This window comes from Epinephelus fuscoguttatus, linkage group LG11 (genome assembly GCF_011397635.1).
Source record: "Epinephelus fuscoguttatus linkage group LG11, E.fuscoguttatus.final_Chr_v1".
NCBI lineage: Eukaryota > Metazoa > Chordata > Actinopteri > Perciformes > Serranidae > Epinephelus > Epinephelus fuscoguttatus.
The window spans coordinates 28920688-28933381 of NC_064762.1; the positions used below are offsets into that span (position 1 = coordinate 28920688).

The following is a 12694-nucleotide window of genomic DNA, read 5'->3' on the forward strand; positions in this document are numbered from 1 at the left end:
TCCCTTTTCTTTTGGTGGTAGGTGCTTTGCAGCTTTTGCTGTTCTTCTTTTAAATGTTATCATCCCTCACACTGGCTGCCAATAGGGCTTTTGATGTATCACACATTTTTAATTCCCACGCGTGAACCACAACAAATAGGTTTCCCATGAAGGTTTTTTAAATGAATTACATTTTTTAGCTAGAGTTTGCCTCGTTATTGGGAAATGAGTACACACAACATACTGATACAGGCAATTAAAGATTCATTCATAACTTTTTGTATAGGCCCTATTGAATATTGCAGTAATAATATGAGGTTATCCCAAGATCTCACGGCACACCTGGATTGGCATCACAGCAAAGGAATGTGCTGCAACGCACCACATGAGAAACACTGATTTAAACATTGTCTCATAACCTTTTGTATTTGCTCAAGAATAAATCTGTTAGAGAAACACTGATATCCTCTGAATTCCTTTTGTCAGAGTAAAACATACTTCAGAGTACTTTCAGAGCTGTAGTCAACCAAAGCAGATCTTGGAATCTACTGAAATTCTACCTACTTTTTAGCCAGTCGATTGGTCAATTGGGGAAAGAAAGTCCACGTTCTGTTTAGATCTACTAAATCTGTCACAGTGCTCTGAGTGCACTCTGGCTGCTGGTGGTGGTGTGTGTGTGTCCCAGAGGGTTTTCTTTCCTTTTTCCTGAGGCCAGCTTTGCAATGGGACCCAGGAGTGTCACATTTTTACAGTACGCTCAAATGCCAGCAGTGGGACAAGGCACTGAGTGTCTATTCCGCATTAAGTGTTGCATATTTGCTGTCTTTTTTTTCTGGTCGCCAAAAGTTGAAACATGTTCAGCTTTTGATAAAACGCTGCAGCTGGTCGTCACTCTCACTTTGTACCCAGCTGCAACCAAAGTGTCTCAGCTGAAATACCGCTGCGCCTTCAAAGTGCACCAGTGGCTCACAGCTGGCTGTGTTCAGCACAGTGGCTGGTGTTGCCAGCTGGGAAAGACACATGGCTCTTTAAAAGTAATACCAGCAGTTGTCTGACCACTGAGAATTTGGTCAGACAAGAGCATATCAACCACTCCAGCCGAATGTGTCAGCTCTATTTCATTTAATCAAACCTCGACATTTCTCCTGACATGGTAGGTGGTCTAATTACCTGTTTTTGTGTGTGTCCATCCAGCTGAAGACACCTTCCTGTCAGCCATCATCAACTACACCAACAGCTCCACGGTCCACTTCAAACTCTCACCCACTTACGTCCTGTACATGGCCTGCCGCTACGTCCTGTCGCCCTCTTACCGGCCTGACATGTCGCCGTCTGAGAGGACACATAAGGTCATCGCCATCGTCAACAAGATGGTGAGCATGATGGAGGGAGTCATCCAGGTCAGTAACACTTCTTTTTAAATCTTTTTCTTTAATGTGTGGTCATGTTTGAACACGATGTATTAATCTGTGCATTTTTCCAGCGTGTCCTATGACTTCATAATGCTGCTATTTATGTGTTTTTGACTTGCACTCTGGCTTTTGTTGAAATTTTTGAATTGTTTGATGCCTAATCCCCCCCATTTACTGTGTTCTTACAAACTACTACTTGTAGTTGTTGTAAGGTGTGTTTAAGTGTTTGTATGTCTCTTGCAGCTTTCTCTCCACAGTTACCTCTGTTGTACCAGTCTGTGCTTGTGTCCCATGTTTGTCTACCTGTCAGTGTTAAACGCTCGTGGTGTGAAGCCTGCTATGACGCAACGTAGTGTATGCTAAACCTCAGCTAGCATGGCGCTATCAGTGATCATTAGAGCTGGAAATCATTAAGAAAATTCTGACAAATGAGTGTTTTTGTCAGCAAATATATAAACTTTTAGAACAAAATAAAACTATTAGGTTGCATTAACACAAATAACTGAGCAATAACTTTTACTAAATGCACTATATTCAACAAAAGTTTGGTTTAAATCTGAACATCCTGCTAGAGGATATAATCCAAGCTGTGGTGAGAGTATTCAGTACTTGTACATGTACTTACGCACAGTACTTACTTACACAGTACTTTAAACACAAATAAAAATGTTGTCAAGCATCTATTACCAGCATTCGGTACATGGCAGTTTTTAATACGCCGTGCTATGGACACATTTTTGTCTGATATTCATAAGAGTTGAAGCTTGATACCAGACCGCTCTTAACGTAGTGTTAGCTGGAGGTCTAATATGACTTCACATCATGTATGTTTAAAATAAATGAAGCACAGAGCTTGGGAGGATTATGGGGAGAAAAAAATACACACAGTTCTTAGTTTTTTTCTGAAGGCCTTACTTACTAAGACTCAATAAAACGCAAGTGCCATTTCTCCTTTTATTAGTGCCATTCACTTTTATTTGTTTAGCTGGCAGCCAGCTATTCATTGCTGTCGGTATGCAGTGAAGTTATGAAAGAAAACACATGCAGAACGGACTAAGACTGAAACTATTCCAGTCTGTGTGTAGTAGGATTTCAGTTTTATAGAGTTTCTGGGAAATATTTTTAGCGTATGGGAATGTTCAACCTTCCTGCTTCAGATGGGCTCATAATAGGCTTAAAAACAGGGTATTTTTGGAGCATCTTTGGCATGTTGACTGCTTGGAGAACTCGATCTTGAATAGTGGAATGATTGTGTGAGATGCTGGAGATCGAGTCATGCTTTCCCAGTGCTTTGCATCCTTAAATGTCTTAACTGCATCACTTAAACCCTTAATGGATTACATGCAGCAGTTTTAAACATCAGTGTGTGATCATCAAATGAAGTGTTATAACTTTGTGTCATCAACAAACAACGGGGTCGACATGGTCTGGTAGTGTTGGTCCCAGGCCCCTTTCATACTGAGACCACATTTCACATAAACTCCATAGCTTGTTCCCACAAAGAGGGTGTTACTCTCGCCACTTACTCAAAAACTGGAAAGTTAAGGCAAAAAATTCCCCCTGTAACATTCCTGCAAAGCAATACAACAGATTTCCCAGTGTATATGGGAGTGCAGAACTTGAATTTATTCTTATTGGTCACATTTTGTGGTAATTATACAGCTGTCTCAAAATGTGTACTGTTATGACATAAGTTAACTGAAGGGTTAATTTTCCTTTTATACTTTTTTCACAACGGGTCAGTTCCTGTTTAGACTTAGCTCAGTTACCTTTTATTCCAGCTGCTATATGTTGTAGGGGTGTTAGAAAATATTGATACACTTACAATATTTTGTTTATGATATTGTATCAATTCTCAAAAACACTCTTGATTTTTTTATTAGTAATTTCCTCGCAAAGACTTGTGGCAGCGGTTAATTTTGTGTTGTGTAAATCCCTGATTGCTAGATCCCTCAATGTTGTAATCTATCTTCAGCCATTTCACTCCTACCCTCTAACGTAATAACATATCACTAGCATAAAGATCATAGGCCTATGAAACAGAGTCATAAAGAGCACACTGCTAGCTCCTAAAATCACGATATAGGGGTGCCAAGTAGCTCAGCGGTCAGGGCAGTCGTCCCATGTACAAAGGCTATGTCGTTGCAGCAGCCCCAATTTTATTCCAGCCCATGGCCCTTTGCTACATCCCTATCTTGCTTGAAATGTCCTATGAAATTTAGGCAAAAAAGCCCAAGAAAAAAAAGATCTTCAAAAAAATAAAAAAATTTAAAAAAAAAAACATCGCGATATATCACCTCGCTTATCACAATAGTATCACAATAAATCGCAGTACATTGAACCCCTGTATCGTGATGTGTATCATATCGCCAGATTCTTGCCATTATACTACCATAATACAGAACTGAAAACTCTTTAAGTCTCAAGACTAGGCTCTAAACTAAACCTGTAAAATGTACCAATAAAACAACTTTAATTCAGTTTTATTACAAGGCTTCATGTGGTCCTAAATACAGTTACATTTTAGCTAATCAGTTTATTTTTAAAAGTTTAACAGTGCTGTTGTTCCTTTCCTGTTTTAATGATAAACTTCCTCGGAGCTGACATTGAAGACATCTCTAAAAGCCTCAATCCGAACTAGCTAGATTTCTCAGACACTTGTAATGTTTTTTTGACCAGATGTGGTTTCCAGATGACCTCCTTCAATTATGTTCTCTAACTGGTTCAAGATGTCTTCACATTGTAAACCATGACCATGTGTGTGTCAAAGTGTTTGTGTGTGTGTGTGTGTGTGTGTGTGTGTGTTACATGGCTGTGTCCATACTGTAGCTGTTGACGTGTTTTCTCTCTGTCCTGTGAACGTGTCCTCCTCTTCCTCCTCCTCCTCCTCCTCCTCCTCCTCTTCCTCCTCCTTCCATCCAGGAGATTCCTGAAGGGGATCAGGTAGGATAGCACAATAGCACACCATGATACGGCTGCTACAGACCCGTCTACCTCCTTTACTCACTCTTTATTTCTCTCTTTCTCTCTCTGTCTTCGTGTGGGCGATATGGATAAAATGTGTTAGGATTAACAATGTATCTCAACAGGGCCGGGTAGTATATCTTCATTATATCGATATCATGATATGAGACTAGATAACGCCTTAGATTTTGGATATCTTAAGTGTTGCCTTTTCCTGGTTTGAAAGGCTGCATTACAGTAAAGCGATGGGATTTTCTGACCTTACTAGACTGTTGTAGCTGTTCTTTTATTTGTGTTTACCCACTTAGTCTCTATATCCATTACTGATGATTGCCATAAATCTCATTGTGTAAATGTTTTACAAAAGCACCAATAGTTAACCCAACAGTATCATAGCAATATTGATATTGAGGTATTTGGTAAAAAAAATATTGTGATATTTGATTTTCTCCATATAGCTAATACAGCTAAAATCTGTTACCCACCCACCTGGTAATTAATGGGACTAAACTTTTTGCCTTAATATTTCAAGCCCACTTAAAAGGAAATGCATATTCACTACAGCTCACAAGGTAAAATAGGAGGAAATACAAGAATACTTTCTCAGTAGATTTATGAAATAATAGTTTGAGCTTTCTTTTTCTTTGTGCCAGTGAAACGGGTCAAAAGGATCCACCTTAAGAAATAAAGAAAGGTTGAATAAATATGAATGTGTGACATTTATATTTTAAAATACATGGAAAACAACTTAGCATAAGTATTTAAACAATAAATTGATTACTTGATTGACAAAAAAAGTATTGAATTACTTAAAAATGAAGAAGAAGAAAAAAAAAGGCAAATATTTCTTGGTTCCAGCTTCTCAAATGTGAGTATTTGCTGATTTTCTCCATTTTATATTATTGTAAACTAAAAAATCTTGAGGTTGAAACTGTCAGTCAAACAAAACAAGCAATTTAAAGACGTCACCATGGGCATTTCAAAATAATGATACATTTTTCAAACTTTTTTCCCTGCCATTTACTTAATAAATGGTTGATTGATAAACCAAAAGAAAAAATCCAATAGATTTATTGATTATGAAATTTAATATTATAGCCTTTCATATAGAATACTTTACAAAATGCTGGAATGGATGGAAATTGAAATGTGCTTACGCTAAAAGACAATAGTATATTTATGGAGACTTAACAATTTCCAGCAACAGGAAATAATAAAACAAAAAAAGACAAATTACATCTATAAAAATGACAAGTACACATTGTGTAAACCATACGTTTTTAAAAGATTCCTGTGTGACTAACAAATCAAGAAGCATCCAAACCTTTTGATCCAATTCAACCATTTGTTGCATTGTGTGTGTTTGCCTTTAGATAAGCTTTGTGGTCACAAGGTCATAGTTGTTGTGTAGTTGCAGTCTGTCACAGTGTCTGACATTCCTATGTAGGCAAACCATATTAACAGTATATTAACAGTTTAAGATAAAAAAAAAAATCATGTCGCCCAACCTCACCATCCTCTTGGCTTCCTTCTATGAGCCTGTGCATATCTACTCATCTGTACTCTTCTCTCTCTACTGCTCTCTGTCTGCTTTCTTGACCAGCCCTTCATTGTTGCTGCTGCTTCTTTTTCTCCATTCTAACAGAAATGTAAAATACAGCCATGATAATGCGTCCTCCCACAGCTGGAAAACTAAGCAGCAACATCAACCCAACTAATTCCATTCAGCTTCCTGGAACCTGCCTGGTACTAAAAAAAAAACAAACAAACAAACAAAAACTGAGCAAAACCAAAGCAACCACTCTTTTCCACCATTGTTCCATCTTTAATTCTGGCATCCATGTTGTGTGACATCACGTCTTGCTTCTCCTACTCAACAGTGTGGACGAGAGACAAGTCGCGTCCCTCCGACCTCCTCCACCTCCTCTGCTTCATGCGTCTGTTTGGAAGTTCATTTAACATGTTCAACCATCCGTCTGTGTTTTAAACGTGTCCTTAATGTTTTATTGTCACGTTTCGTTTTGGATGCACTTGGCTCCATCTCTCATTCTCTGGCTGTTCTGAATGAAGGGGTTTATTTTATTTTTTTCTTTGTTTTGTTTGATTTGTGTTACTTTTTCAAGGCAGGGATAGATGAGTGCAGGAGAGCAAGCTTCACACATTCCTCCCTCTCTGAGTGGTGGGGTTATTAACCAATCAGCTCCTCACACACTGAACTCTGTCCTCCGTGTTGATCTCAGATCCAGAAAATGTCCTTTAGTCCTTTAGACTATAGACTGGCATATGGAGTGTTATTAAAAGTCTGATATCTACTCAGTGTTGGCCATTTGAGATAATTACGTAGTTAATTATTCTGTGATATTATCTTGGTTTAGTGGGCTGCTGCTTGTTCCCTTTACTCCACAAGAGGCTGATTACATTAATGTGGGCATGTGCAGCTACAGTTACAAAAGGCACAACATGTGTCTTCAGTTGCTTTTATATTGCCTTTCAAAATGTTATATTATTGTAGAAATACTTATTAAACCATTGTGGGGAAATACGCTTACTCACTTTCTTGTCAAGAGTAAGATGGCGTGATAGATACTGTTATCACGTTTCTAAGGTAAATGCATCCTATAGTCAGCAGTTAATCCAGCTAAACTAAGCTGGTCAATTTATCTTAGCACAAAAATGGGAAACAGGGGAAACATGCCATTCTTTTGTTTGTACCAGTGAAAAGTAGAAAGCAAATGTGAAATTTTTTCTTTCTCTTTGGAGAGAGCAAAGCCAGCTGTTCCCCCTGTTTCCAGTTTTTTTGCTGAACTAAGCAAACCAGCCTTCATCTTAAGACTTATATTTAACAGGCAGACATAATGTGATATCAATCTTCTCGTCTAACTCTTAGCAAGAAATTGAAGTGTCAGAATAAATTAAATCAGAAGCAGAAAAGCACTTAGATTTGTCCATAATTGTCCCTGTGTGTCCCTCTGATCTATTGGAGATTAACTGACTTGTAGTCATTTGTAGTATTTGTTGCTCCCAGTGTGAATGCATGTGTTCCATAGTCTAAGTCTAAACATTGTTTTGTCAAAAATAAATTGGCACAACCGACTAGTTAGTGGAGGAGGCCAGTGTCTGGTGACCTGCTACATGGAGATGTGTCTGGGAGGCGAAAGGACTGGTCACTCATGTCTCTAATGAAGGAAAACCTCCTAGAGCTCACATTTAAATGCTGCAGAAATCTTGAAATTAAGACAGTTTGGTTGAGCGACTTTTCATAGAGACATTAATGACCACTCTTCCTCTCAGCACAGGGTTGGCTTAGAGGGAGGGGTGGGCAGGGCATGACTCTATCCCTGAAGTAACAACCGCTCCTTCTGGCTGCAACTCAAACAGAAACCCCTCTCTCACCTTCTTTTTAACTCCAATCTCTTCTTTGTCCTGCTGCTCTAACAACTTCCTCTGTATGTTTTTTTTCTTTGTGTGTACGTGGCTGTGGTTGGTACGTTACAGAAGCAGAAGAACATCGCAGGAGCATTGGCTTTCTGGATGGCCAACGCTTCGGAGCTGCTCAACTTCATCAAGCAGGACAGAGACCTGAGTCGCATCACGCTGGACGCCCAGGACATCCTCGCCCATCTGGTCCAGATGGCTTTCAAGTCAGTTTCTTTTTAGGTTCCCTGAAAGAGTATTGGAGGAGAGCTTCTCTGTTGCTCTGATGGTGAGGTCTGTCATCTTTAACGAGCTGTAACATGTTGTCGCAGGTACCTGGTCCACTGTCTCCAGGCAGATCTGAACAACTACATGCCTGCTTTTCTGGACGACCCAGAGGAACATAATCCACAGAGACCCAAGATTGGTAATACACAAACACATCTAGTGATTTATGTCCCCTTTAAATGTAGCAGTGTCAACTTGTGACCCCTTGTCAGGTTGTACAAGGAAGTTCAGCTAGAGTGATTTTTCTTTGTCAGATTTATGTGTTTGAATGATTTTTAGGGGTCCAAAGAGTAAAAACGATCAAATATTTCTTAAGAAAAATAAGTAAAGATCCTAGAAAAGTCTGATAAGAATATGTTTTTTGTTCTTATGTTTATTGTGATAATAATTTCATGATCCCAGGAATCGATCTTCCAATGCGTTGGGGGGTCCAGGCCTCATGGAGGGAAACAGTACCTCCAGTGTCTGCTTTCAGCCACGGCAAAATTTATAATATCTGGCCAAATCTCTATGAAACTAAGAAGAAGACTTAAATCAGTGGTTTTACACAAACACTGCAGTGAATGTAAGAAAGTTTGGATTCCTGGCTTTTGAAATGGCAATAACTCAGGTGTCAAGATGCTCAAAGAGAGCGAGGAAGAGTTGCTTTTAGCCTCATATGTCTCTTTGTTTCAAATGTTTTGATTGTGAAGCCTTTCTCAGTTTTCCCTTGTGTGATGGAAAAAAATATCCTATTAAGTCATTATAACGAGAGACTTTCTCAAAATAATGACTTGATGCTTCAAAATAATGAGAAACTTTCTTGAACTGACGTAGTACCTCAAAATAATGAGAAGCTTTCTTGAACTAATGACTTAGTACCTCAAAATAATGAGAGACTCTCTTGAACTAATGACTTAGTACCTCAAAATAATGAGAAACTTTCTTGAACTAATGACTTAGTACCTCAAAATAGTGAGAAGCTTTCTTGAACTAATGACTTAGTACCTCAAAATAGTGAGAAGCTTTCTTGAACTAATGACGTAGTACCTCAAAATAGTGAGAAGCTTTCTTGAACTAATGACTTAGTACCTCAAAATAGTGAGAAGCTTTCTTGAACTAATGATGTAGTACCTCAAAATAATGAGACTCTCTTGAACTAATGACTTAGTACCTCAAAATAATGAGAAACTTTCTTGAACTAATGACTTAGTACCTCAAAATAGTGAGAAGCTTTCTTGAACTAATGACGTAGTACCTCAAAATAATGAGAAACTTTCTTGAACTAATGACTTAGTACCTCAAAATAATGAGAAACGTTCTTGAACTAATGACTTCATACCATAAATTAATGAGAAGCTTACTTGAACTAATGACTTAGTACCTTTGTACCAAAATATATCTGATCCTCTGAACTATATGTACCTCTAATGAGACTCTCCTTGAACCAGACGGATGTCCTGCACACCTCTAACAGGTGAAAGCTTTCTGAACTAATGACGCGTAGTGTCAAAATAGTGAAGCTTTCTTGAACTAATGATGTAGCTACTTCTCAAAATAATGAGCTCTTCCACTTCATCAACATGTGGCTCTTCAACAAACTGGTGACGGACACAGAGTCAGGGCTGTGCTGTCAAAATAATGAGACTCTCCTGAACTAATGACTTAGTACCTCAAAATAAGCCTGGGCAGAGAAACAGGGTCTGAAGCTGACTGCCACCTCAGTACCTGCAGGTGAGAAAGTTGAACTAATGAAGTGTGTGCTGGGATATGAGGAGACGCTGAGACTGAGATGGTGGTGGATTATATTTTATTCATCAGTGTTTTCATTTTTATAGCTTTGTTATTCATGCTGTTCAGTGAATTACTACCACAATATTGAGAAACTTTCTTGAACTAATGACTTTTTACACCTTTTATTATCTTTAGTTCTTTGTTGGTTTTTCTTCTCTCAGCATAGCAGCCGAGGTCATGCTGGGATTACCACTATGAACTTTGTGTCTTTAGAAGTTTAAAACAAACAAGCATATGTTAACATAATTTACTCAAGGAGCAAGGATTGACTTAAGTGAAGAGCATAATATGCACATAGTTTGCAGGTCACGACTTGTTAATGTTATGTTCTGCATTTCTCCAGACTTTTAATGTTTTTGACTACATAATCAACCAATTGAAATAATAAAAAAAATTCTTTTAAGCTTATAATGTATGAGAGCTCAGAATCACAGCTCATTAGCCTCTTTGGGACCTTGTGAGTGTTGTTTGATCAGATTTTACTGACATGGGTCGCTCTGGTAACATAAGCAAACAACCCAACATCTGTCATCAGATTCTAATTATTATATTGTTAAATATTAAGTGGTGCATGAAAACAACTGGGAACAACCCAGCTGTGATCATGTTGGACTCCACTGCTTACGATAAGAGAAAGTATTTCTGAAATTTTAATGAAACTATAACTTGCATGTTAAAGAACATTAAGAAGCCAGTTTTTAAACAGATATATAAGGATTCAAAGGTGTATTTATTACGTATACAAGCAGTATGTATAGTCACAATTTTTAAGCTGGAGTGTGGAACTGTAACATATAAATGAACGTCTGTTGAATTCAGGTCCTTACCAAACAAGTTCACAAAATGCTGATTTAGCCTTTTGCTGCCAGGATAAGCTCTCTGTATTTCTCAGTGTACTGGAGTTGTCATGCCAGGTTTTCTGATGCAAGTATGTATAGTAACAATTTTTAAGCTGGAGTGTGGAACTGTAACATATAAATGAACGTCTGTTGAATTCAGGTCCTTACCAAACAAGTTCACAAAATGCTGATTTAGCCTTTTGCTGCCAGGATAAGCTCTCTGTATTTCTCAGTGTACTGGAGTTGTCATGCCAGGTTCCTGTTGCAACTTTCTGATGCTGGCGCAACAGAAGTGATGTATTATATGTCAACCAGCCAGAGCAAAAGAAGGGGACAATAATTTTTTTTTATTTTATATTAGATTTGTGTCACTTTTTTATAGCTTTTTCTGTTTGGCACACTCTTATTTTGTTTTTGTTTTCAGTGCATCAGCTGTATGGGTGTGATTCTGATGTTTCAGTTAAATACTATGTATGTTGGCAGTTTAAATTAAAGATTTTTAAAAAGGAAGCGTGGAGGGGCCATAGTGATGGAGCAGCAGCCACAAGTATAGTGGAAAATTCCAAGAAGCATCTAAGAAAAAACGTTATGAAGTGGGGGCTCCAGATAAGAAATAAAGTCAGTATTTAGAGAAAGGATGACACCATGAGGAGAGCGCTCCTGGGGGTGGGGTAGATGTGGCAAGCTTACCTGCAGGCATATGTTATAAGCACATGTCGTCAGTGTTTATGTAGTTACTTTTGCTGCTCGAGGGGGGAAGCAAGAGTTCAACACTCAAGCTTTACAGGAAAGTATACAATATGATTTTATACTCTCGATATAAAGGATTCTCAAAAGACAATGTGGTAGACAAGGCTGAAAATATACAGACAAGATGTGTATGACATACAAGATATTTTGCTCAATGTGATGTTTTTGTGTGTGTATGCGTGTCCTCCAGGCCACCACCCTGCTCACCATGGACAAGTACTCCATGCAAGATGTGCAGAACATCCACAACACCTGCTTTAAGCTCAACTCCCTGCAGCTCCACGCTCTCATGACCAACTACCATTGTGCTCCGGACGAGCCTTACATCCCACCTGTAAGACCGACGCACAGAGACACATTCAAAATACAGAATACTCAACTTATGTGGCATGATTTTTATTTACACACATTCAATTTACACTTTGTAATAGATAGACATTAGATAGACAACAGATACGTTAATAGACATTAATGTATCTGTTGTGTGATATGAATATCAGTGTCTGATATGTGGGCTGCTGTTCGTGTGTGTTTCTGTTCAGGAGCTAATAGACCACGTGGTGGCAGTGGCCGAGAACACAGCAGATGAGCTGGCGAGGAGTGATGGGAGAGAGGTGCAGCTGGAGGAGGATCCGGACCTCCAGCTGCCCTTCCTCCTTCCTGAGGATGGTTATTCCTGCGATGTGGTGCGAAGCCTCCCCAACGGCCTGCAGGACTTCCTTGAGCCGCTGCTGCAGAGAGGTAAAGTCACTGAGACCAATATTTAGAAATGAAAAGACCTTTTGGTGAATTGAATTGAAACTGTTTTTGTATGTATAAATGCAATTTAGTTGTCAGAGTTAATATACTTATGTACTATTCTTACAGTTGATTCACTGTATTTTATTATTTCTGTGGTCAACTTCATGGACTCTGTTATAATCGTCCAATAATTTGATGTTTGGTGTTTGAAGTCCTTCTGTTAAAAGTATGTTTTGCTGATTGTTACAGAATCTGGATATTTGACCTTCACTGCTCAGAATGATGTTTGTGCAGTTTGACATGAGCAAGAGGGGAAGAGTGGATTCATTTTAAAGTATTTTCAACTGTGGTTTAACTGAAAAACCACACTAGACCCAAATTATTGTTCATAGCAAAGTATTTTCATGTGTTTTAAAACATTTTTTGAGGGGATATTTGACAGCACAGTTTTAAATATATCAGGATTTTATGAATAAAGCTTTTGTGTGACTTCCATTTACTTTTCTTTTTTTGTCAAATTTGCCTCTTATATTG

The 12694-nt window shown here is 38.5% G+C and overlaps 1 protein-coding gene across 1 annotated transcript in view; it reads left to right on the forward strand.

Moving 5' to 3' along the window:
* The window catches only part of afdna (afadin, adherens junction formation factor a), a 137694-nt gene that overhangs the window by 70666 nt on the left and 54334 nt on the right, over positions 1-12694 (forward strand). Inside the window, 6 exon segments of the mRNA XM_049590976.1 lie at positions 1174-1379; positions 7851-7996; positions 8102-8216; positions 9488-9760; positions 11562-11753; positions 11962-12160. Of these exon segments, the coding sequence (XP_049446933.1) occupies positions 1174-1379; positions 7851-7996; positions 8102-8216; positions 9488-9760; positions 11562-11753; positions 11962-12160 (1131 nt within the window).